Source organism: Microtus oregoni, unplaced genomic scaffold (genome assembly GCF_018167655.1).
Source record: "Microtus oregoni isolate MIOR12 unplaced genomic scaffold, Mior012 000000F_ref0000247, whole genome shotgun sequence".
NCBI lineage: Eukaryota > Metazoa > Chordata > Mammalia > Rodentia > Cricetidae > Microtus > Microtus oregoni.
This window is the reverse complement of record NW_024543059.1, coordinates 27,545,683-27,571,873: the sequence shown is the minus strand read 5'-3', so window position 1 is coordinate 27,571,873 and position 26,191 is coordinate 27,545,683. Positions and strand designations below refer to the sequence as shown.

General features: G+C 41.8%; 1 protein-coding gene across 1 annotated transcript in view; it reads left to right on the top strand.

Annotated features, from left to right (window-relative positions):
* Positions 1-26,191, top strand: part of Chsy1 (chondroitin sulfate synthase 1) — a 58,481-nt gene that overhangs the window by 13,589 nt on the left and 18,701 nt on the right. Inside the window, exon 2 of the mRNA XM_041648199.1 lies at positions 710-1,205. Within this exon, the coding sequence (XP_041504133.1) occupies positions 710-1,205 (496 nt within the window). The remainder of the gene's footprint in view (positions 1-709; positions 1,206-26,191) is intronic.

Genomic DNA, 26,191 nt, shown 5'->3' with positions numbered 1-26,191 from the left:
GTCAGCCTTAGCATCCTGACTTACCTGCTTTAGGAAGCATTCTCTGTTCTGGCTCTCCTTTGTATGCTCCTTTCTTTCAAAACGTGTTTATGCTAATCGCTTACACACATGTGCCCATCTGACAATGTCTGGTTGGTGACTGCTTCGTGACTCGAAGCTGTGTTCACCATTGCATCTGTCTTGGTCGGCACTTGAGGAGCTTTGCAGCAGGATTTGTTGGCTGGGAAATTTGACTTTGTTTTCATATTTATTTTTTATATTTTGTTTACTTTGAGGGTGTATATGGGCATGTGCATGCCATGGCACACATGTAGAGGTCAGAGGACAACTTGTAGGAATCAGTTCTCTCTTTCAGCCATGTGGGCTGTGGGGAGCAAACTCAGGTTGGTGATGAGACTTGGCAGCTTGTGCCTTTACTGCTTAGCCGTCCTTATAGAGCTAAGCCGTTTGCTAGTAGAAAGTGATGAAATCTGGAAGTTGACCTGACAGTCTAGATTTTGCCTTGACAATTTGGTTTTCAGCTGTAACGAGAACTTAATGATCCTTTAAAACTTCCTCCTTCTTTTAGTTGTGGTTCTTCTGGAAATGAACCTGGGATTTGTAATACTGAGTGGGGGCAAACAGACTAGTCACACAGGGATTCAGAATAGGCAGATAAATTCATTTCTGAAAATGACTTTTCTCTAATCACTATTTATTTTAATTCCAGAACATGGTCCAAGACAATTCCTGGGAAAGTTGAGTTCTTCTCTAGCGAGGGCTCAGATACAACTATACCTATTCCGATAGTGCCCCTGCGGGGTGTGGATGACTCCTATCCGCCCCAGAAGAAGTCTTTCATGATGCTCAAGTACATGCATGACCACTACTTGGACAAATACGAATGGTTTATGAGAGCAGATGATGACGTTTACATCAAAGGAGATCGTCTGGAGAGTTTCCTGAGGAGTCTGAATAGCAGCGAGCCCCTCTTTCTCGGGCAGACGGGACTGGGTACCACAGAAGAGATGGGGAAGCTGGCCCTTGAGCCTGGAGAGAACTTCTGCATGGGAGGGCCTGGTGTGATTCTGAGCCGGGAGGTGCTTCGGAGAATGGCACCACACATTGGCAAGTGTCTCCGGGAAATGTACACCACCCATGAGGATGTAGAGGTGGGAAGATGTGTTCGGAGGTTTGCAGGCGTGCAGTGTGTTTGGTCATATGAGGTAAGAGCAGAATTCTTTCTTTCTTTTCTCCCTTCCCTTCCCTTCCTTTTCTCCTTTTCTTTCTTTCTTTATTATTATTATTATTATTATTTGTTGTTGTTGTTTGCTTGTTTTTTCAAGACCGGGGTTTCTCTGTGTAGCTTTGGTTCCTGTCCTGGAACTTGCTCTTGTAAACCAGACTGGCCTCAAACTCACAAGAGGTCTGCTTGCCTCTGCCTCCCGAGTGCTGGGATTAAAGTCATGCGCCACCACTGTCCAGCCAAGCAGAATTCTTTACATGGGAAAAGGGGTCAATTTTGCCTTTTGAGTTCTGAGTCAATCATAGGAAACTAGCAATACTAGCCTCTTTAGGGTTAAAGTTAGTATAAATTATTAGTATATGTTTTGGCCTTCATTTTTAATTTTTTTGAATTCTTACTGCCCTGATTTCCCCTGGCTCTAAAGAGCATGCCTTCTTGTACTTCCTGGTGTTTTTTAAAATAAATAACGGTACTCATGGTTTGAAGAAACCTAGGATTTACTGATGGTCATAATAACGTTGTCCTTGACACCCAGAGTCATCTGATTTCTGTTGATTCCACAAGACTTCTCTAAGAGCATAGGATGCTTCCTTGTTTCTTGTTTCCCAAAGGCTTGCACTTTCATCTGGTCAAGATAACCTACATAGACTTATAAATGGTTAGTGATGAGAAACTGGCCAGGACCTTTGGCTTTGCATGTGGGAGCTAGGGTTGCAGCACAGCGCTATCACATGTGTTTAATGTCCCTGAGGACATTGCCAGTAGCAAAGAGAAATAAATGACTGTTACAAACCTTGACCTTTTGTGTGCAAGCTTATGATCAGTCTTTCCTTTCATATTACGTGGCATGCAATTCTCAGTTATTTTAACACATGAAATCTTTATGGGAGTCTTCTTGCAGGTATTTTCTCTTTAATAAGGGGACGTGAGTTAATTTTTTGGACTTTTCTGTTTTATACCTGTAGTTTCAAGATCTTTTTTTTTTTTAATTGAGAAAAGGAAAAAAAGACAAGTTTCCGCCTCCTCCCAGCCTCCCATTTCCATCCCCCTCCTCCCACCCTTCTCCCCCTCCTCCCACCCTTCTCCCCCTTCCCCTACTCCTCTCCCCCTCCCTCTCCAGTCCAAAGAGCAGTCAGGGTTCCCTGCCCTGTGGAAAGTCCAAGGTCCTCCCCTCTCCGTCCATATCTCGGAAGGTGAACATCCAAACTGGCTAGGTTCCCACAAAGCCAGCACATTAAGTAGGATCAAAACTATTAGTAATTATGAAGAGCAGAAGGAACTGCTAGGCCTTTTGCCCAGAACAAGAACATGCCCTCCTATGTGAGCGCTTAGCTTTTTCCGAAGCACTTGAGGGAAAAGCCATGCTTTTGCCCATGCTTGCCTCTGCCTACCCACAACTTACTTTTAAATGTTCTCCGATCATTTTGTTACTTCTGCTTAAAATTTTAGGAAAGTAGACATTTTTAAATGTACAGGAATGGTCTTTGTGTAATTTTTAATTATAAATTAGCAAAAATTAGTATTTTAAATATTAAATATGATCTGAGGGAACCCTTTAGTCTCTATGTGCCTTAGCCTCTGTCTGTCTGCCTTCATTGCCTGGTGGTTGTTCACCAGGCCTGGGAGATTTCTTTTGTCATTAAATTTTACAGTGAGGAAAGCTGTCTATTGTTCTGTTTCTGTGAAGAGACACCATGACCAAGGCAGCTTATAACAGAAATCACTTAACTGCTTATATTTTGAGAGGTTGAGTCCATGAACATAATGATGGAACAAGCAGGCTTGCCTGTGGAGCAGTAGCTGGTCCATAAGCAGCAGGCAGATGGAGAGGAAAACTGGGCCTGCTGTAGGCTTTTGAAATCTCATAGCTGAGCTCCAATGACATAGCTCCTCCAACAAGGCCATACTTCTCACTCCTTCCCAAACAGTTCCACTGGCAACCAAGCATTCAAACATAGGAGCCTGTGGGGGCCATTCTCATCTAAACCATCACAAGAGCCATTTAAGTATTTCATGTTGTGTTAAGTAGATTATAACTGGCAGTGTTTCTGCATATTCTCCATCCTTAATTAATTAGTTATAACGTAACTTCATGCTTTGTCTTGTTGACATTTTAGAGGACAAGCTTGCTTTTTGTTGTTTTGAGACAGGGTCTCCTTGGTAGCCCAGGCTGATTGATGGTGAGCCTGCTCTAAAGCTAAGACGCCTTGAACTGCTGCCCTCTGCCCCCACAGTGCGAGGATTACAGGTATAATCCACCATGCCCGACTCTTTTGTGTATGGGTTGAGGACAGGGTCTCACTTTGGAGTGCAGGCTGGCCTAGAACTCCCTGATTTCGGGCTTTGGCCACCACTTCCATGCAGCTCAGGTCTTTTTTGAGAATTAAAAAATAATTGTATCTTGATATAGTCATTAATATCTGGTAATACTGGATAAAGTCAGTATCTTGAGTTAGAGCAAGAACTTTGATTTAAAGTCAGTGCCAAATTGTTGGTATAAAGTGGGGTCTAGAGCCCCAGGACTTGAAAGACATGAATGTTGCGAATGGCATGGCTAGGAATACCTGTCACCATAGATGTCATGGGCACTTGGACTTTATACCTTTTAAATAGCCTTACTGGCTCAGAGGCTGTGATAGGTAAGCCCATCTCCTTGGTGTTTCCCTCCTGGTCTAGGGAGCTGAGTAGTAACAGCAGCCACAGGTGACTCTCTCCAGGAATGTCCCTGCTGCTTTGTAGTTCTTTAAATGCATTACGATGACACTGATTTTCCTAGATTATATTGCCTGGCTCTCTCCTGGGTTTGTGCCAGATTCTCCTCCCTTCTGCTGTGCTGAGAGTTCTGTTTTCTGTAAGTGACCTGTTCACACAGTTAGATCCATGTTTCAGATGGAATACTGTTTTAGGATTTTGTTCAAGGGCTTCGTTCTCAGCACAGTGTCTTTTAGACTGTGTGCTTTGTTCTCAGCACGGTGTCTTCTAGACTGTGTGCTTTGTCTTTTTGCTTTCACTGAACTGTAGAATTTTTAAACCTGGCCAGTTGTGTGCCTAAATCTATCTAATTTAACATAGCCTTTCTTTGATGACTTGTCCTTTTTAATTTTTTTTATTAATATGTGTGTGGGTGTTTGCCTTCATGTGTGTCTATGCTCCATATGTATACATCATTCATGGAGGCTGAAAGAGAGTTGGATCCCTCGGAACTGAAGCTGACATATGATTGCTGACAGCTAAACCTGGATCCTCTGGAAGAGCAAACAACCAATGCTCTTAATCATTAAGCCATCTTTCCAGCCCATCTTTTAATATTTTAAGGAATTGTTCCTTCTTTTATCCTGTGTTTTTCTGTGTGTAAAATTTCACACTTTTACCTATAGTTCTTCGTTCTCATTTTAAGACATACATTATCTGGAACGTTTACCTTTCAATTAGCCTGCCTGATACCTGTACCTTTCTCCATCACTAAGAGATTCCATGTTCAATAGTCAGGCAAGATTCCTTAAACTTCCTGTAAGATAATTACGTTAAGCTTTGAATCGTGGAAGGTACTTATTTTGCTTTATTGTAAGCCTAGCTAGAGGAGTAATTTTTTAAAGAAAATTTGCCTTGAAGTAGAAGTAATTCCTCCAGTAATAGCTGTGTAATTAAAATGACTCACGAACAGTTGTCAAGGCCAAAACTCAGATTTATTTCTAAGATTTTTTTTTGTTATTGCTGCTATTTATTGACTGCCTTTTAAGCACTTGATTTTTAAATGATTTTAGTTTCACAGAGAAGTTAAAGCAAAGTAAGAACAGGTCTAGGGGCTCAAATGCTGGTTAAATCTGGTACCCTTCACATGGGATAGGCACTTCCCTCAAGTTACTGAGATGTACTGTTGAAGAGTTAGCAAAAGTTATTTGTTTTAGTTAAACATATATATAGACTATTATTGTCTTAAAAGAGGGAACAAGAAGAAAGTTGACCATAGGAACATTTTTTTGGTTAACAGGTACCATTAGAGAAAATAGGAACTGTAAATATCCAGACAAACTAAACAAGTAACACAGGCACTCAGACCTTTTTGTTATTTTAATGGGAACTTAAGTGGGAAGCAAAGGTATTTGGGTGAAGATGGTTCTAACAACCTTAAAGGTTTTATTGACTTTCACAGTTGGTGGTGTCACAGAGTTCACAATTCTAAGTACAGCTCCCTCCCCACGTCTGTACCACTGGGTCCGATCCATGAATCGGCCACTCCAGGGCATCCTTACAGAGATGACACATAGAAGTTGTTAAGTTTATGTACCTTCTAATCAAAAACTTGTCTTGGGTGGCATAAACATATGGTCATGAAACAGTGAGAAATTAAGTATGACTCCTCATAAACTTTAAAAATAGTACAAGGAAAGACAAAAAGCATTGATGGTCTTTATAGGAAGACATATCAGCAAGGAAGGTAGGAGATATATACATATATATATATATACACACACACACACACACACACACACACACACATTCTTTCCTTATTAATCTGGCTTTCTTTTCGTTTTTGTTTTTCAAGACAGGGTTTCTCTGTAGCTTTGGAGCCTGTCCTGGAACTAGCTCTTGTAGACCAGGCTGGCCTTGAACTCCAGAGATCTGCCCACCTGTCTGAGTGCTGGGGTTAAAGGCGCGCCACCATGCCCAGCTAAGATCCTTTCTTAGGGAGTCTAGCACATGTACGCACAGAGGCCATTGTAAGAAAACAACATCAGCAGTGAGTAGGAGTAGCATAAGGAGAAGGGGAAAAATGGAGAAAGTGAGACCAGCTATTGCCCTGTGTACCCTTTAATTCCATTCCACTGTGGTTAGGAATGCATTCTGTGTAGTTTTAGTATTTTAAATGTATTGAGATTTTTAGGATTCACCATATGGCCTATCTTGGAGAATGCAGCTTAGGTGCATATTTTTTATAATTACCATTTTCCTGGCAAATGGATGCTTTTAGCATGGTAAAGTCCCATCTTTGCCTTTGTTACAGTTTTGCCTCTCTGTTCTGCTGTACTGAGCATCCCTTGGGTGTGATGTCTCTTTACCATGCTGCTCTTTTGAGAATCTCTGGCTCTCCACAGTGTGTGGTATCTGTGTTCATCCTTGGAGTTTGTTGAGATTCTTGGTTGAGTGGTCTGTTTCTTCTCGCCTTTGGGAATTTCTCAGCCATGTTTTTGTAACTGTTCCTTCTTTCCTTCCCCAGCTCCCTTCCGTGTCTTCTCCTTCTGTAACTCCCATGTGCATGTCCCTAGGGCTTAGGCTCTGTTGGTTTTTGTTCATTCTGTTTTCTTTTCCTCACATAGGGTAATCTGACCTGTCTTCAGGTTCACTAATGGCTCTTCTGCCTATTCAAATCTGTTAGTTTTTGTTTCAGGTATTGTACTTTTCAACTCCAGAATTTGTTTGGGTCTTTAAAAAAGCAGTAATTTCTTATCTCTAATAGCATCTCCTTACAAACATCTGTGTATGGACTGTTCATTCCTATTTATTTGCATGTTGGTGGAAATGAGACATTTATTCTTAAGTGTGGTAATTGTGGAAATCAGTTTGTCCCTCACTCAGAATGCCAGTGCTGTCTGGTGACTTTTCAAAGCTAATCTTGTAACAGTTGCTGTGTTTGATGAGCCACAGCTGGTTTGTTCAGGCCTCAGCTAGAGCTGCTCAGGGCTCTGGAACCAGTAAGCCTTGTACTCTGCTGAGGAGATTGCCCACACATAAGTCCATGCATGCCCCAGACCTATCAGACAATTGAAACTGCAGAGCCTCGTGGAAATAAGAACTTCCCTGAGGATGTGCACAGCCCCTGCGTGGTTCTGCTCTTCTGGATTTCCAGTCTGTTCTTGGGATCTTTTCAAAGTCTCTTTTGGAGCCCTATTATTATTAAAGGGCACATGCCAAGGCATGTGAGTGCGGGCTGGCCACACGATAATTTTATGGATCCATCTTTATATGGGCTATGGGGATCCATCTCAGATTATCAGGCTTGCATTGTCAGGTACTAAGCATTATTACCCACTGAGCCGTCTTGCCTGCTCTTCCCCCCCCCCCTTTTCTTTATTGAGACAGGGTCTCTTATTATGTAGCTCTGTCCATCTTGAAAGTCACTATGTAGGCCAGGCTATACTTGAACTCACTGTTTTCGGATTGCGGAGTACTGTAATTAAAGGCATGTGCCACCATGCCTTGTTTTTTTTTTCTTTTCTTGTTTGCTTGTTTTTTAAGGTTATTTTATTCATGTGTGTGAATGTTATTGCATGGGTCCTGTGATCTGAACTTAGGTCCTTATGATTGAGCAGCAAGTAGTCTTAACTGCTAACCCATCTTTTCAGCCCCTTGACTGCCCCCTTTCTTTTCTTTTATCTTCTTTTCTCTCTCTCTCTTTTATTGTTATTGTTTTGTTTTTTTCAAGACAGGGTTTCCCTCTGTAGTTCTGGCTGTCTTGGAACTTGCTCTGTAGACCAGTCTGATCTTGAACTCAGATCTGCCTGCCTCTGCCTCCCAAAGTGCTGGCCTTAAAGGCATATGCTGCCATACCAAGCAACTGCCCCCGTTTTATAAAAGCTTTCTCCTTAGTCTGTCTGTTGCCTATTAGCTGTGCAGTGGGCAGTGTGATAGTCGTGTGGAGCAAATACTGTCTCTTCACCCTTACGTTAAGCCAAAGATGCTATTTGCGATCAGGAAGCTCAGAGTCTAGTTAAATAGAAACAGCTTTGTAAAGTGGAATAATGACAGTTCTGTGGGAATGGTGTTTTAATTATGTGTGTGCATGCATGTCTGTATGTGGGTATGTGCATCCAAGTGCAGGTGCCCTTAAAAGCCAGCAGAGGGTATTGGGTACTCCTAGAGCAGAGGTTATGGGTATGGAAATTGAAATTAGGTCCTCTACAAGAACAACAATGTTCTTAGCCATTGAGGCATCTTTCTAGCTCTAGAGTGGGTTTGAAGGAAATCCATGACACTCCAGGGACTTGCAGGCTGCTCCTCATTTTCACTCTGGTCGTAGTCAAGGCTAGAGTAGATCTGGAAAATGAATCGGATACAGAGTAAGTTCCAAGACCACAGAGCTCACTCTTTGCACAAGTGTGCTGCTTCTCGTGTGTGAATGTTCCCTGGATTACTCGGTGTTTAGGTAAAAGCCAGAGTCCTGAAAGGCTGCTTCTGGGCATTCCCATTTGTACTCTGTATACTCTTACGGAGGACAGAAGTTTTTGATGATTTACTCTTCTCTTTTCATATCCTTTTATTGGATGCTAGGTTCACAGCTTAAAGTGTCTTTTCACTTAGCTACATTATTCTGAATATCTCTGTGTTTTAAGAACTTAAACAATTGTGCCCTAAACATTTAGAAGACTTCTGAGCAGTGAGTTACAACATGTTTATGTAAGAATAAAATTCAGACCTCTTCTGTTCTGGGGACATTGGTGCACAGAAAGAGACCCTTGTAGTGGATTGAATGAGAATGGCTCCATCATCTCATATGTTTGAGTCCTGGTCCCCAGTTGGTGGAACTGTGTGGAAAGGATTGGGAAATGTAGCCTTGCTGGAGGAGGTGTGTCACTGGGAGAGGGCGTTGAGATTTCAAAGGACTCTCTTGCTAATCTCTCTCTGCCTCCAACAGAGACGTAAGTGCCCTGTTGTTCTGCCATACCTTTGCTCTGCCATCATGGATTCCAACCCTCTAAAACCATAGCCGCATGTTAGATGCTTTCTTTTAGAAGTTGCCTTGGTCGTGATGTTCATTCACAGCAACAGAAAAGTAACTAAGACTTAACCTACTCTCTTAGACTCAGGAAGGGATAGGCTGGAGCATAAGAAACAAACAGCAGAGTGTGTGTCTTACTATACTACAGCAAAATGAGTAGCGTGAGAAGTGGTGGATAGAGAGAATAGCACAGAAACTGAAGCATGGCAAGGACTGGGAGGGTTTGGGTCACAAATAGCCCTGGGCTTGAATCACAGTGCTTCTGATTTAGCTGTGTGGTCTTGTGAAACAAGTTACCTAACTTCCCCAAACCTGAGTCACTTCAGACTGGGACAAGGGTCGGAATTGCCCCCGAAGGAGGATGGTTTCAGGGATCACGATGATGTGTGACTGTGGCTCGAGCAGGGTAAGAGTTGGTTGCGAGATGAGGGCTGGTCCTGGTGTCCTTGGGTGCTGGACCACAACCATTCAGAATTCAGTCCCAGAGAGCTCTAGCGATACAGAGTTTGATGTGTATAAACAGCTTTTTGACTGTGGTTTGTAAAAACAGCATTGAATTGGAATCCCTCTTCTTGAACTGTACTTAGAACTATTAATTGCTTTCACTCTGTAATTTGCTCTCAAGGTAAATCTTCAATAGTATCTCTGAAATGGTGGGTAGTGGATTATGCTTGTGAGAAAGGCAGACTGGCAAATGTCTTCATGATTCTTTTTTTGTTTTTGTTTTTTTTTTTGCTTGTTTGTTTTTGTTTTTGTTTTTTCGAGACAGGGTTTCTCTGTGGTTTTGGAGCCTGTCCTGGAGCTAGCTCTTGTAGACTAGGCTGGTCTCGAACTCACAGAGATCCGTCTGCCTCTGCCTCCCGAGTGCTGGGATTAAAGGCATGTGCCACCACCGCCCGGCCATGATTCTTGAGTCTGGCAGATGTGTGTTACAGGTGTTCTAGGCTTTATTTCTTAGTCACTTTTATTACTGGAAGGTTATCATTTTGCCTATTCAACTGTTCTGTGCAGTTGACAAGAAGGTTCTTTAGCACACTAACAGGAGGGAGGATAGACACTTCCTTTTTCTTGTAAACCTTAATTTGAAATCACAGGTGTTAACACTCTAATTCTTCTAGCACAATGTATAACCTACCTTTTAATATATACGTTTTCAAAGTCATTTTTAAGATCATAGGAATAAAGTAGTCCCTGAATTCTAAGGATTTCATATCAACATAGAAATGAACTATTCATATATGAAAAAGTGCTTCAGAGTGTCTACTTGAAAAATGAGCAATAATCAGGACAGAACACAACAGTGGACACCGGGAAGCAAGGAGAGCTGTGTAGCACTTGAGAGCCCTATGAACTAGGGGTGCACTGTAAAGGGCTTTGGCAGTCTGGGTCTGTTTTCTCTAATGATAATTGGATTTCCGGGATGTTCCAATTTTAGTATATGTATTGTTAAAGCAAGTACATTTTTAGATTGCTTCAAACAAAGTAACTGTGAACCTTCCCCACTTTTAAGAGGCCAGATGGCAACAGCAAGTTTAAGTTTATAGTTCTGATTTTTAATCATCTTGGTTAGTAAATTAATCTGTTATATTTAGCATAGCAAGTGAGGGGACAAAGGCAAGGATAAATTTGACAGTACAGTATTCGTGGTAAAAGCATTGTTGCCTGGATTAGGGAAATTGGGTAAAATTGCTTAAGGTTTAGAATTGTGTTGTAAATTGATGTGTCGCAATCTTGTGCAACAGAGGGACTCTGTTTAATGAGGGTGTTGCATATGTGTGTGTATCTCATGTACTGGGATTGTCTTTAGATCTCATACCAGGTTGGAATTTATCAAAGGGGCACCTTACAGGATATTTGCTTCAATCACTTGGGAGGAACAGTCTCCAATCCCAAACCTAGACCTGGCATCTTGATGGATGATGGGATTTCCCTGTAAACTGTAGTACTTCTCTGATGATGCTTAGACCCCCTAGACGATCAGGAGTTGTCATTCATTTACACTTAGATAGTGGTGGTTTTTTTGTTTTTGTTTTTGTTTTTGTTTTTGTTTTTTTTGGAGCCAGTGGTGTTTTGGAACTGTAGAACTTAATATTTTATTCCAATCTAACCGTTGTCCTGAGTAGCAGAAAGAGTTTGACTTCATTTTTTCCTTAAGTATTACCTATAATTGGGTCGGGGGAAGCCAGACATGGCAGCAGATGTTCCTCTTGGGCTGTGCTTTATAAGGTTACTTACATTCCTTTCTTCTCTGTGAGCCATGATAACCATTGTGAGACCAAATAAAGTGAGTGCAAATGAAGGACATTAGTAATGTCTGAGTGACAGCATGGGAAGAATCGGGCACAGATGATAAACACGGCTCTCACCGTGTAGCCAGGCCCAGTTCTGCCTCCACCTTCTCAGGGCAGGTATTACAGGGATGTACCACCACAAAGTTAAAACTAAGTATTTGCTTACATGATACATTGTCAGTCCCTCTGAAAACTCAGCTTTTTAGACTAGCTACTAAGAAACTTAAAGTTTATCTATGTTACTAGTTGTTACATGTTTAAGTAGTTACAAAGTGACTTACTGTGAGTTCAGCATCCACCAGCAGAGTCACAGTGGGAAGGCATGCTCATGTTAAAGTCTCTCCAATGTGATGGAGTGTGAGGACAGCTCTTTCTTAATGTTAAATCTGTAACCCCAGACTAATCAAGACGAAACTAGAAATTCAAGATGTAGAACTTCCTCCAAGACACTGACCAGTGTTTCTTCCAGGGGTCAGGGTCATGAAAAGCAAGGAAAGATGGAGCAACAGAGTGGAGACTAAGGGAGACATGAAGACTCTATTCAGTGAGGGACTCTGGAGTGGAAAAGACAGGGGTGTGGAAGGGAAGGCTGGTGGATTGTGAACAGAGTCTATGGCTTATTGACGAGTGGTGTTTGAATGTTAATTTCCTCATTTTGATGTGTTTCTCATTAAGTAGGATGCGAAACAGGGAGAGAGGTGTGCCTCTCTGTTTACAGCTCTGTAATTAGAAGTGGTTTCAGTACATTCTTGTGTACATATGTGTATGCCAGCCGTGGTGTGTGTGTGTGTGTGTGTGTGTGTGTGTGTGTCAGAGGATAACCCATGAAATTGCTCCTATCGTACTATGTGTGTCCCAGATACTGAGCTCAGGCATCAGACTCGGTGACAAGTGCCTTTATTCACTGAGCCATCTCACCAGCCCCTCTGAAATTATTTTAAAATTTAAAAAGTTATAGAGTCCGGAGTGGTAGAGGATGCCTCCACTACTTAGAAGGTAGAGGAAGATCAGTAGTTTAAGATCATCCTCTGCTACATAGTAAGTTTGAGGACAGCCTGGACTGCTACATGAGTCTGACTCCACAGGTGGGGTGAAGGCAGTTAGAACGAAGAGCCATCTAATTGAAAATGAAGGGGTTTTGTTGTAGTTTTTGTGTCCTGTGGACTGCTCTGTGCGCTAAGAAACTGGGCAAGGCAACACAAGACTGGACCCTCTGAGTGGATATTGTACAGGATGTGATTTGTAGCTTACTGACTTCTAGGAAATTGCAGACAGAAGAGGTCTTTGTTCTAGAAGGCTGCAGACCTTGTAGCTCGCATAAAGAGCTTATCATTGAGCAAGCTTATAATGTGCCATGTCATGACTGTAAAAATGTGAAATGGGACCGTTACAGCCAGCCCTTTTCCTGGGTAGCAAACTTCTTTCAGCCTTCACATAGCAATTGGATGCTAATCCCCTGCTGACATCACAGGGTGGGAGGGGGAATGCTAACCTTGCAGGCCTCTGCCACTGTGGAGATAAAAACATTTGTGCAGCTACTTTTGGCATTTAATTCCCGAACAAAACAACAAATAAAACCAGAAAAATACCGCGTTACTTTTAGACTTTCGACTTGGGGGCTGAGGGCTTAGCTCAGTAGTAAAGCCTTTACCTGATAAGGATGAGGTCATAAGCACTGTCCCTAGATCCCTTCTCCCTCCCCCCCCAAAAAAAAAACAAAGCTTAGTTTTATTTGTAACAATGTAATTTAATTAAAGGCAGTAGAAGACTTGCTGTCCTGGTATATATTTATAGATGGATACTGTAATAATTTGGGATTCTGCTAGCTCTGTTAGAGTACAATGACTATAAATATGAGCATAAACAGGTGATTCAAATATGCATAGATTTTTGTTTTTCCTGTTTTTATTTTTTTCAAGACAAGGTATCTTGGTGTACCTCTGGCTGTACTGGAACTCACTCTGTAGAGGAAGCTGGCCTCGAACTCAAAAATCTGCCTGCCTCTGCTTCCCAAATGTTAACTTCTCTGTGAAAATGCTAAAAGACAAGAGACTCGGTCCTAAAACAATATAGGCCACTTAGAGAACCTGAAGAAGCTTTTTGGAGATGAATGCAATCTCATGGGGGGAGTCACTTGTTTTTTTTTTTTTTTTTAAGTAAGACCATGTGACTCTAAATCATTATAAGGTGGCTGGAGAGATGACTCGGTGGTTAAGACAACCTAGCCTCAATTCCCAACACTTAACAGCTAACAACCGTCTGTAACTGCTCTTCCAGGGAATCTGATGCTCTCTTCTGGCCTCCATGGGCACCAGGCATCAATGTGGTACAGAGACATACAAAAGTAAACACCCATACACATAAAATGAAATAAATAAAAAATTAAAATATTATGAATAAAAATTTTAAATATGTGAACATCTAATTTCATAGTATGTTAGGTACAGTGGCATGCACCTACCGTACTAGCTACTAAGAGGTGGAAGAATCACAAGTTCAAGACCTGCCTGGCATCACACTAAGACCCTGTCTTTAAGGAAGGCCAGGGAACATCGTGAGTAAAATAGCTACCACACAGTTTCTGGCTCTGGGTGCTAATCTCCGGCCATCTGTGGCCCAGTGGTCCCCTGGCTGTGGCAAGATGTTTTCATTCTCAGGTTCTGTCCCACCATACACTTGTCCACCACACCCAGGGATTCGTTCCCCTCTTTAGAATGACATACTGCTACATTGCAAGTACCCACCTGATGAGTGTGCAGCACTGCCGAGCCAAACTAGCAAATGTAAATCAAAGATGCCGGAGTCGGAATGTACGGGTGCTCCCTGGTAGGCTATGGCCATGGATCAATAAAGTTTCTAAATGGCCCTTAACCAGAAAGACAGAAGTCACTGTGATATCCCAGAGACAATAATGAAATTGGTTCAGTTAGGCCTTTGTTGTTAAGCATTTGTTATGGGTAAATGGCTTTTATTTTTATTTCAATTTCTGAGTTACACTTATTTGTTTAATTACTGCATGTACATGTGCATGCCATACTGTACATGTGGAGGTCAGAAGACAGTTGCCAGGAGTTGGTTCTCTCCTTCCACCATGTGGGTCCCAGGGATTAAACTTCTCTCATTGGGCTTGGCAGCAAGTACCTTTGCCCCTGAGCTATTCCATTGGCCCTACTCAGATGGTTTTGTTAACAGAGAAGTCACGTTTAGCTCTTCTATGCCTTAACTATAATGATCGCATTCTTTTCTATGTAATATTGTATTTGTGCTCAAATATTGCTTAATTTTTTTTTCCTTTTCCCCCTGAGATAGGGTTTCTCTCTGTAGCCCTTGTTGTCCCTGAACTTGCTTTGTAGACCAGGCTGGCCTCAAATTCACAGAGATCTGCTTACACCAGCACCTGGTGTGTATTTTGGTTTTATAAGCCAGCAAGCCTGTAGTGATTTGTTACAGTCATCTTTTAAAGGTGGATCTCTATGGAACCCTGACTGGCCTTTGAACTCTGAGAGATCTTTCTGCCTCTGCCTCCCAAGTACAGGAATTAAAGGCATGTGCCACTATACCGAGCTGTCACAGCAGTCTTAGGAAGTAAAAGAAGTATGTTATTCATAAAAGGAGCCTTCATTAATGCAAGAATAGAGAGGCTCCATCACCCCGTTGTGAAGCTGCGGGGCTAAGGGCTGCTCTTGCAGAAGTCATAATCTCTAATAACAGGACCCTCGCCTTATGGCTCACAGTGAGCATTTGACAGTGGCCATTCTTACTGTCTGGTTTGTCCAATGCAGAGGTTGTTACAGTGTAGGCCCCAGACCAGCAGGCTTTGCCTCATCTGTTCCCAAGGTCCTCCCATGTCCTCTGTCAAAAACCAGAGCGACTGTGTCCCCAGAGTTAAGCATGTATCAATGTCATTTAGGGACTTTTTGGTTTTGATTTTTTTTGTTTGTTTGTTTTGAGATAGGGATTTACTAAATAGCTCCAGCTTGCCTCAACCTTACAATACTCTTGCTTCCCAAGGCATCGCGCTGTGCTTCTTCTGTCTTCCCTTTCCTGGCCTTGGGATAGAACCCAGGGTCCTGTACATGCTAGACAAGTTCTATCATTGAGGTATATCCCCAACCCCAAAACAAGGGTTACTGGGGGACCTGCATCCGTGGTCTTATTGAACACATCTGGGTACAGCATGGGGAGGAGTATTTAAAAAAAGAAAAGTGAGCCGGGCGGTGGTGGCGCACGCCTTTAATCCCAGCACTGGGAGGCAGAGGCAGGCGGATCTCTGTGAGTTTGAGGCCATCCTGGTCTACAAGAGCTAGTTCCAGGACAGGAACCAAAAAGCTACAGAGAAACCCTGTCTCAAAAATTAAAAGAAAAGAAAAGAAAAGTGAATAGTATGTGCATGTACGCATGCATGCGTGTATGCCGCTTGTATGTGGGTACCCATGGAGGTCAGAAGAAGGTGTTGGGTTCCCTGGAGCTGGAGTTAGTTGTGAGCCGCCCAACATAGGTGCTGGGAATCAAACTCAGGTTCTCTGGAAGAGCAGCAAGCCTTATTAGTTACTGAACCATCTCTCCAGAACCCCTTCTCCTTTCCCTCCTTTTAAGAAGATAGGTTCTTATAACCCAAGTTAAGGTTAACTTTGATCCTTCTGCCTCCATGTACTGGGGGCTGGGATTACAGGCATGCCCCCATGCCCAGCTTGGGAAGAGTTTTTCTGACATGTCCCAGACTGTGCTGTTTCTTCTAACTGAGGCCACACTAGAGAATGGTGAATAGAGAGTTTTTTGTTGTTTTAACTTTGTTTTTTTTTTTTTTGGATTTTTAAAGTTTCATTTTTATGTTAATGAGTGTTTTGCCTACATGCCTGCAAATGTGTACCTACATGTATACCATGTGCATGCCTTGTGCCCATGGCAGCCAGAGGAGAGTATTGGATCCGCTAGGATTGAAGGTTTTGATGGTGATGAGCCATGTGGGTGCTGGGAATCAAAGCCAGGGTCTCTGGAAGAGCAGCCAGTACTCTTTCTAGCCCTTGAAACTTTAGTTTGTGGTAAGCGTTAGATTTGTAGAAAAATTATAAAGTCTATTATTTACATATTGATAGTTTTTCTTTTCTTTTTCAAATTTAGCCTGCCTTGTTTGCCCTTCCTCACTTTTAGGCACTGGAAGATGCTTTGCTCTCTCCTCTTTTCCATACTTTTTAGCCTGTCCTAGAATCTTTAGTTCTAGGATGCTGATGAGTTAGATGTTGGGTGTTTTTTTTTTTTTTCTGTTACTCTCCGTACTATCTTTTGAGAAATGTTCTCTTATTCAACGTGGAGTTCGGCAATTCAGCTAGACTAGCTGCCCATTGAGCTTTGGGATCCTTGGGTCTTCACTTCCTCAGTGCTGGGATATGTGAACCACATTGCCAGTGCTCCAAACTTAGGGGAGGTGGTCAGGCAGTAGTGTTTGCTGCACTCATTACTACTCGAGCCGTCTCCGGTCCACATTACCTGTGCTTCACTATTGGTGGGTAGTTTGTTAAATTATTTACGTGTGACAAAATGAACAAATCTTATACACATAGTCACCTTTTGACAAGTGTGTGTACCTGCGTTCCCTGATCTAAAGGAAGTCTCTTGTTACTATCACACCACATTTCCCCAGGCAACTACTGTCGAGATGATTCTTGCCTCTTGTAGAGCTTCATTTTGTTGAGTCATGTATGTGTTCTTTGTGTGAAACTTGTTTCACTGTTGCAGAATGGTTTTGAGACTCACCCTGTGGTTATGTATTTTGTAGTCTATCTTTTTGTCTGTTCAACAGGGTTTAATTTTACTATTACAAATGAAACTTGTATATGGATTTTGTGTGGGCATTGTTTCTATTTTTTGAGTAACTATCTAGAAGTAAAATTCCTTGTTTAGAGAGTAGGTGTATTTTATAAGAAATGGCTATGTTTTCCTCTAAGGGTGGTTGTGCCGTATTAACTCTTAGTCACTCTATATGAAGAATTCGGGTCACTTTGTCTCATATTCCTAATAGTGTTTCTATTTCCAATTACCTACTTAATGTTTTTGTGGGGTGTGTGTGTGTGTGTGTGTGTGTGTGTGTAAACCATAGCATGTGAAAACCAGACGGCTGCAGGAGTCCATTTTCTCCATGTGTCATGTGGGCCAGGGATCAAACTCAGATTGTACCAGTCTTGACAGTGGGCGTCTTTTCTTGCTGAGCCATCTTGCCAGCTCTGGTTTTGTTCTTTGAGACAGAGCAGTCCAAGCTAGTCTCATCTCTCATCTTCCACCTTTATCTCCCAAGTTCTGGGACTACAGGCATGTGCCATCACATCCAGTTTAGTATATTTCATGATTTGGGTTTTCTGCTGATATTTTTAGTTGACCACTGAAGTTGTCCATTATGTCATCCTTTTCAACATTTATTACATTTTTTAAAAGTCTGTATCTCATAAATATTGATCTCTGTCTATACCTCATCTCAGTTTCCTGTTGCTCTTTGTAATAGTTAAGTACTGTGACTAACTGGATTGAGACATGCATAGGACTAGTAAAGTCCACCTGCGTTTACACAGAGAGGATTATAGGTGGGACAGTAACTGGAGGAAGACTCGCAACACATGACACACTTCAGATGGAGATTTCTAAGATTACTGTTTCCAGTTATTTCTGCTCTGGAAATGTAACTCTCCATTCTTCAGTTGTCTGTATGCTTCTCCTCAAGTTTAATAAGCGTATACTCCACCATGGAGGTACAGCCCTCACCCCTAATCACTAGGTTTTATGTTTTGTTTTGTTGTTGTATTACAACGAGGGCTGTAATTTTTGTTGAGACACAGAATTTAGTTCTAAAATTGAAGAAAATTGAGATTGAAAGGAATCCTGTTCCATCCACCTAGGCACTGCTGCGTTTTCAGATTGTCTCTGTCCTTACGTTAGTGGGTTTCCTGGTCACAGGCTGACGGATGCTGTCTAAGAGGCTGATGCTCAGGAGCAATGGGACCTGTAGTTTCCTTCTGCTGCAGCTTTGCTTTATATGTAAAGCCTGAGTGTAATAATAGCTCACTAACTTCCGATCCAAGCATTACATCCTCTCCAGTGAAAGGTGCTTGACTGACTCAGTCTAGTTTAAATAAGTAGTGAGACATCATATCAAGGTTAAAGCTCATGTCATTTTTGACCTCCCCACCCCCCGTTGGTTTTTAACATTGATGCTATCTCCTCTCACCCCCACACATTAATTAGGGAGCGTTCCTAATTAATGTACTGAGCTGTTGAAGCAATCTCAGATATGGCTGTCACCTACCCTGGAAACTCAACACAGGAAGTACAGATTCTCTTGCCACCCTTTACAAACATGTCTTATCGTTACTTAGCAACTCACCTTGCATTGGTTCTTTCCATTCAGTACTCTTTCCCTGCGGGACATTAAATTCATATAATTTCCAGTCTCATAACCATCAGTATTTAACCTTTTTTCTTCTTTTTACTATTTTTTAAATCTGTGTATAAGTCTACATTTTATTAAAATGAATACAGCTTTAAATGCCTTGAGTGTTATGTCTCTTATCCTGTGTAGTCTGAAACAGGTCCTCAGATTGATTTTTATGCCTGGCACTCTTAGAGTTAGTCAGTTTGGATTGGTTTCCTGTGAGTAGGTTCACAGTGCACGTTTGGGGTGGGAGAACTACAGAATTGACACCGCCTCATGTTCTCAGTGTGTGGTTTTGATTTGCTCCATTGCGGGTGCTGGTCAGATTCTCCACTGTAGAGTTACTCTTTTGTAGTAAAATTAGTGTAAAATCAATAAGCATCTTGTTGGCAATCTCCTCGGGGTCTCTGCAAGAACCATGTCCACTTGGCACCACACCCGCTGGCCTTAGCACTCTCAAGTGCTCCCAGCAGAATAAATACTGTGGTGTTGGCTAAGTGAGCCTTAACCCAGCCATTCCTTCTGTTATTGGTTGAAGTAAAGCATGTTCCTATTCCTGTTTGTTCACCTGTGGTTATCCGTGTAGATTCTTGCATTTCCATTTTGTTCAGTGGGTGATGTTCACTGCTGTTTGCAGCCATATTCAGTGGACTGAACCAGAGAAAAGAAGAGTTCTTGTGCATCCGAGTTGTTCGTGCTGATATCCCAAACTCATTTCTTACTATCTCTTTCCTTTCTGTGACAGTTGAGGACCCATAGTTCTCGGATATAGTTATTCACTGCACTCTGTGTGAGAACATTCCTGGACCCACTTCCCACCTGTGCTGATGACAGTGTTAGGTCACCACTGCCTTTTCGCTGGAATCTGACACCCCCCCTTGGGCTTTTGGTCACCCCACTGCCTTTTCACTGGAATCTGACACCCCTGTTGGGCTCTTGAGCCTGTCTTCTTCAACCTTGCACCGCAGCCTAGGCCTTTTTACTTCAGAACTAAGGCTCATTTGGGTCTTAAAAGAAGCCTGAACCTATCTTGGAATCAACTGTCTGCTGCTGGAGACTGAAGCAAGCCAGGGCCCCACACATGCCAAGCAGGTGCTCTACCACTGATTCTGAAAGTGGGCTTTTCATTTTCGCTACTTGGCCCTAGAAAGTACCCGACTCTTTCACATGCTAAGGTAGGCTTCATTTTAAGAGTATGAAGTATGTAATCACTAAATTCAATAAAGAAAGCAAAACAATGATTTTATTTCTGTCTTGATAGTTTTTTTTTTTTTAAGTTGGGTGTTTGTGCCAGACATTTGTCTTTTAAAAAAAGTAAAAAGACTTCAGGATTCTTTATGGTTAATGTATTTGATACTTAATTTAAAAATACTTTTATAATTATATATGTTGAGGGATGGAGGGTTCTGCACATCAGTGCAGCTGCCTGCAGATGCTAGAAGAAGCTGTTGGACATTCTGAATCTGGAGTTACAGGTGGTTGTGAGCTGCCAGATGTGGGTGCTGGGGATTGAACTTGGGTCCTCAGCAAGAATAGTAAGATCTCCTAACTGCTGTGCCATCTCTCCAGCTCTATGATACCCAATGCTTGATAAACTTCATGTACAAAGAATGCAATAAAGGTCTCTTGAATTTTAAGAAGATGCTCTGCCAACGCTGAAATGAAATATTATATAAATGGAAGTATTGTTGGCAGCCAGCATCATGAGCTGTTCTCTGACAATTCCAACCAGTGGTTAATTAAGAGATAAAACTAGTCCTGCCTTTACAGGGTTTGTATGGTGCAGCATTTCCTTTTGAAGCCATTTGCTGTAGAGGAAAAGCCTTGTAGTCCTATGCTAGGTAGTGAGTAGTTTCTTTTTGATGGTAGATGTTGTGTTAACATAAACATATTTGTTGGGGATAGAACCTTTGTAAGAAATACACAGATTTGTTTCAGATGTCTTCTTGGAAGCTTTCCCGATTTTCATGCTGTTTTCTGTTTGGGGCAGTTTGGTTTTCCTTAAGTAAAATTTTGATTTGGAATCAGGTCTCTGCATGACATGAATAGATGATGGACAAGCCCAAGCTGTAATTTCTACCTGAAATTTGGGAGTGGGAAGAACATGTTTATAATGGAGCATCACACATTCACACACACTTACTTGTATTTATAGGCATAAATATGGAAAAAGGAAAAGAAAACTTTCTGTCTTTACTGGAACACTGCTTTGGCTATGCCCCCAAACCACGGACATTTACTCTATTCTCTCTACCATAGTAGTGGTTTTGTGTGGGATGAAATCCTGAAAATGGTGTGTTTTCTCACAGCTGATAGGCAGTTTTTCTCTGTGCCGTTTCCTTCATGTACTCCAACACTGCTGCATCTGTTTGCACTCTAGCCCTATGGTTTACTGCTTGCTTCTTTCCAAAACATTCTCACAGGAAACAGGCTCAGTAGTGGCTGTATCCCTGAGCAGGAGTGGTCCTTAGCATCCTTGTTGCTGAATTAAGAGATGAGAACTCGGTTCTGGTGGCCAGGAATGTCTCTGGCATCCTCCACCTGGTCTCATTGGCTCAGGTCCTTCTTTCAGTGGATCATGTGACCCTTGAGAAACACACTCCTGGGAATTAGCCCTATCGATTTGAAAACTGTTCAGTTTTTCCTTGCCTGTCTAATTCAACATGGTGAAACAGGAACTGTACCTGCTTGTACGGCCTGAGTTCTCAATGCAGATATTATGTGATATATATCAAAATGTTGATGTAATTGTTTTAAGGAAGCAACATGGTACTTATTGGTTCTTAAAAAATAATAACCTTACTAGGAACACAGGAGGTGGAACATTTTTAGACCATCTCCAAAATGGACGTTGTTTACTCAAGCCAAATAACTTTGTGTGTTTGTATTAAATGCTAAATGCTGATGAGAGACGAACACAGAACTCTGGACCCATTCTGTTCTGTCTCAGTGCTCTCCAGGTTAGAGCACTAACTGAATTTTCTGATAGGAGCTATAAGAACCTGGGGGAGCTGTGTTTTCTCTGCTTCATCGGGAAGCTCTGTACAGTCTTTGCAGGTTGATAGTGAATATGTTTGTATTGAAGGAGAAATGAATAAAGGTCAGGCTGATGGGCATACTGACTTTACTTGCATATACTCATTTTTTCCTCTGATGTGCATGTGGTGGTAATCTGGTGACTAGAAGGCACAGTAAATTATTGGCTATAATAAATTGATGTCATACCCACAGAATGGCAAGCAAGAGAATGAATTAGGGACAGAAATAGTAATGGTTTTTGTCCAGGAAACCTCAAAGCACATACTGAGATATTACCACATTGATTCCATTTTTAAAAGAGGAGAAGGAAAAGAGACCCAAAAGACAAAATTTTAAACTTTAAGTGTAGTAAAACAGATTACAGATCAAAAACTTGTTGCTTTATGTTTCTGGAAATCTCTTTGAATAGTTTAAGAACCTTTAAGAAGTCTGGTCATGATTGCTGTCTGGTGGAGGAAGGTAAAACTGCAAAAGGCAGTGATGTTTCTGAATGGCAGTATGTGTAGCTTCTCTAGGTCATTTCTCTCTCTCTCTCTCTCTCTCTCTCTCTCTCTCTCTCTCTGTGTGTGTGTGTGTGTGTGTGTGTGTGTGTGTCTGTAGTCTGTCTTGTTATGTCTGTATGCACTACATGCATGCATATGCCCTCACAGGCAAGAGAGCATCAGATCCCCTGGGAGTTGGAGTTGCCAGCCTGTGAGCTGCCTGATGTGGGTGCTGGGTCTTGCACAAGAGCAGTGTTCTCTTGACCCTTGAGCTGTCACTGCAGCTCCCCAGATAGTCACTTTTGACTTCTCTTTTCTTTGTAAAATTTTAAGATTTTGAAATCACTTAAGTTTAACAGAAAATGGCACCTCTAAACTGTTTACCTAGGTACCTGATTGCTGACTCTTAGCACATTAGCTTTTTCATGCTTTTAGGTTTTTTTCTTGACCTTCATGTCAGTTACAGATTTAAATATTGCTTGGTTTTGCCCTTAAATAACTCAATGACATAAACACAGAACAGTAATCAAAGTTGGGACATTAACATTGCTCTATTATCTAATACACAGACAGTATTCATATTTCATCAGTTATCCCAATAGCATCTCTCAGCAAATAAAGGTTTTTCAGAATGCTGCCTGGAATCCAGGTCCCATGAAGTATGTAGCTGGTATGCTTCAAGCATCTTAAGTTTTGACCTTGATTTTGCTGTCTGAACTTTATATTAAGAATTATAGGTGAGGCTGCCTTGGTGGCCCATGATTACTAGAATTGTAGCACTTAGGGGATCTCAGACAGAGGGAGCCCTAGTTCCAGGCCAGCCTGCTCCCCCCCACCCCCCCACCCCCTAAAAGGTACTGGAAACGTATTTTGCAGAACATTCCTAAATTTAGATTTCTGTTACTCCATATTGAGTGATGGTCTTCTGTTCTTGGAGCATCACACAAGGAGCACATGGCTGCTGTCCTGTCTGTGTGGGCCTGAGCACCGCCAGATCTCGCTACTTTAAATGGCTCTTTCCTTGTTTAATTAGTAAATATCTTATATAGTTTCTCCTCATTGTCATCCAATTTTATCACCCATTGATAATTATTCTCTTTCTTAGAATTAGCTTGGGTGTCTTATAAACTTGAGAAGCAATTATATTGAAGTAGAGTAGTGTCTCTTCAGTTTGTGGCCTCAGCTGCATCAGGAGGCCCAAAGGGAAAATGCACATGGCTGTCAGGAGTGGGGACAGGGAATATTGAATACAATCTGGGCACTTGTTTTGCATCGTATACTCCACACCACCCTCCAGTTTAAGGGGCTGTGGCTTCTGTAAACTAGCACATTCTACTTAAAAACAATTGGTAATAAAATCGATCTGTGTTATTCTCTTGTTTCATTTACTTCAGAAGCTCTTATTGAACCTTATTGTCGCATACTTTTCATTTTTGTAACAGGTGCTTCTGTGGGTTAATGTATTACACATCAGGGCCAGCGATGTTGAGATGTGAAAGAACTTTGAGAGGTGGGGGCTTACTGGGAAATCACTGGCCTGGCCCCTTCCCCAGCTTCGATATTTCCCCTGTCATTGACAACCCTCCACCAGAAAGTGAGCAGGTCGGGACCCTCTGCAGAGCCTCCAACCTTGTGAGCTGAATCCTGTTTTTATAAGTATCCAGCTGAGGTGCTTTCTTAGAGTGATAACTAAGAAGGAGTGAGGAGAATGCTAGTTTTATTTCAGAAGCAAGTGGCAGTCCAGGTGGTAGAAATGCATGTAAGAACGTGGACTCTAGAAGGCTGAACAAAATGCTGAATGTTTGTACCATAAAGGTGTGTTTGAGGAGATATATTTAACCTAGTTGTAAACATTGTAACCTGAGTATATTGCACAATGTATTATCAAAACCGTGACGTGTGTGTGTGTGTATATATTGTTCTATATATATTGATTTAGAAATGAATTTAAATGAAAAAACATGAATTCCATTCTGTCCTATTTAAAGCCCAAAGGCAAATGGTATTTACCCCAGTACCCAATTTATAGTTTTATAGTTGGTTTGTGGTAGGTTTTTGTTTTGTTTTTAAAGCTGCCTAAAACAATATCTCACTTATACTTTTTTCTCATAGTTTCTTTACTATTTTAAGTATTACTGTATTTTAAATTATTCAATATTTTTATATGGCTTTTTAGAGAGTGCCTTACTTTATTTAAAGTATACAAGCTAGTATTTTTAGATCCATCTTTTTAAAATTAAGCATCCCTCCACTGGAGTCCTGCATCTCTTGTACACTAGTGTGTGCTGCAGTGGTCAGCTTTGTTCCAAGTCGCCCCCTCCGGACAATGTTGCTGAGTCCGACACCCACTGGCATCTTGATGTTGCTGAAGCTAATGACAAGCTGGTTGATTACATGAGCTCAGATTAAAAGTTGCTGAAGCATGTTCAGAGGTCCAAGGGTTGACCTCATTCATCAGCTAAGGGATATATATATATATATATATATATATATATATATATATATATATATATATGTCGAATCCTTCCCTGACTGGCTTGCTCTGACTTGACATTGCTCCAACTCCTACTTGTTCCGCAATGAGGAGGACATAGAAACAACCTCCCATCCTGTCTTGGGCACAGTTCAGGAAAGGTGGCTAGTGACACAATATTCATTTTTCTTCCTTTGTGTCGAGTTCACCTGGTCTATTTGCAGTTACACAGGCTAAGGTTAGAAAGGGACCGGGGTAGCTTCTATCAGCCAGGGCTCCAGACCCTTCCAGGGACTGCCTCTCTGTGCTTCTTCCTACGGTTTCTGCTAGCCTGCGTCCAAAACTCCAGCCTTTGCTAAGACTTGGCTCTTCTGTCTGCTCTCCCACCTCCCCAGTGGCTAGCTTCTGTTTGTCCACCAGCTGGGTCAGATTGGTACTGAAGGACACTGCGGAGTATGCTGGGGCTGCCCACCGACTCCCACCTGTTCTTAGGCATCGTCTTGGGGAACGGAATGCAGGGTTTGCTGTGATGTTTGCTAGCCATGGACTCCTAGGGAACCCTGATTCCTATACTTCCATTCCTTTCATTATTTTCTTAACTGAACTGAGTTTTCCAGGGACTTCCGTGGTTTGGGTAGATTAACTTTTTCTTTGCATATCAGCAATATGGCTAGGCTCCTGTATCAAAAGAATTCTCTGCCAGCTTCAGAAGAGGCCAAAGCTAAGGTGGGAAGGACAGAGGAAATCTGTACAGCGTACAGTTGAGAAGTGAGGAGGTCAGCCTTGTTCACAAGCTACAGGAGGTGTTTGTGGGAAAGACCCAGTTGCATTCTCAGTGGGTGGACCCTCACTGATCCTGGGGACAGGGAAGGCACAAAGCAGCCAGGTGTCTTCATTAGAGTGGAACAGACAGGAGTTCATACTGTACTTTGCCCCAAACTGTAACCTCTGAATATGTTTTTAATTTAGCCTAAACTGAGACCATGTTGGTAGGGAAACTTGGACAGAAACACACACTTGAGAAGCAGAGCTGGCTCCAGCTTCTCATTCTATGTAGTTTCTGTTAAGTGTAATGGCACCGTGAACCCAAGTACTCTTGTGTATAGCCAATATCATTGTGTAAAGACTTCTATTTTTATCCTGATAATTATAAAAATGAAATAAAAATAAATTTGGTTCATGAAATGACCTCATGTAATGACTGCTTTTCTCTTATTCTGCCTAGATGATCATTACTGCCTGAATATCATGAGAACTTGAAATTAAGATACTTCTTCCATGTCATGGGTGTGGCTTAGCCACACACTGTGTCAGGCATGTGGGGGGTACTGACAATATGCTGTGTGAAGTTGCTTTCTTGTATCTTATTCAGAATGACGCTTCTCAGCTTTGTGGTTTATAAGATGCCGATGTAGCTGTAATACTGGTTAGAAGCAGGGATACAGTGAACATTCTTGGCTCTTTGAGGTCTCCGAGGGTTCTGCTTTTAGGAGTGCTATGTCTGTTTTTAGTTTTTCGAAACTGCTTTTTATTCACGGAACCAA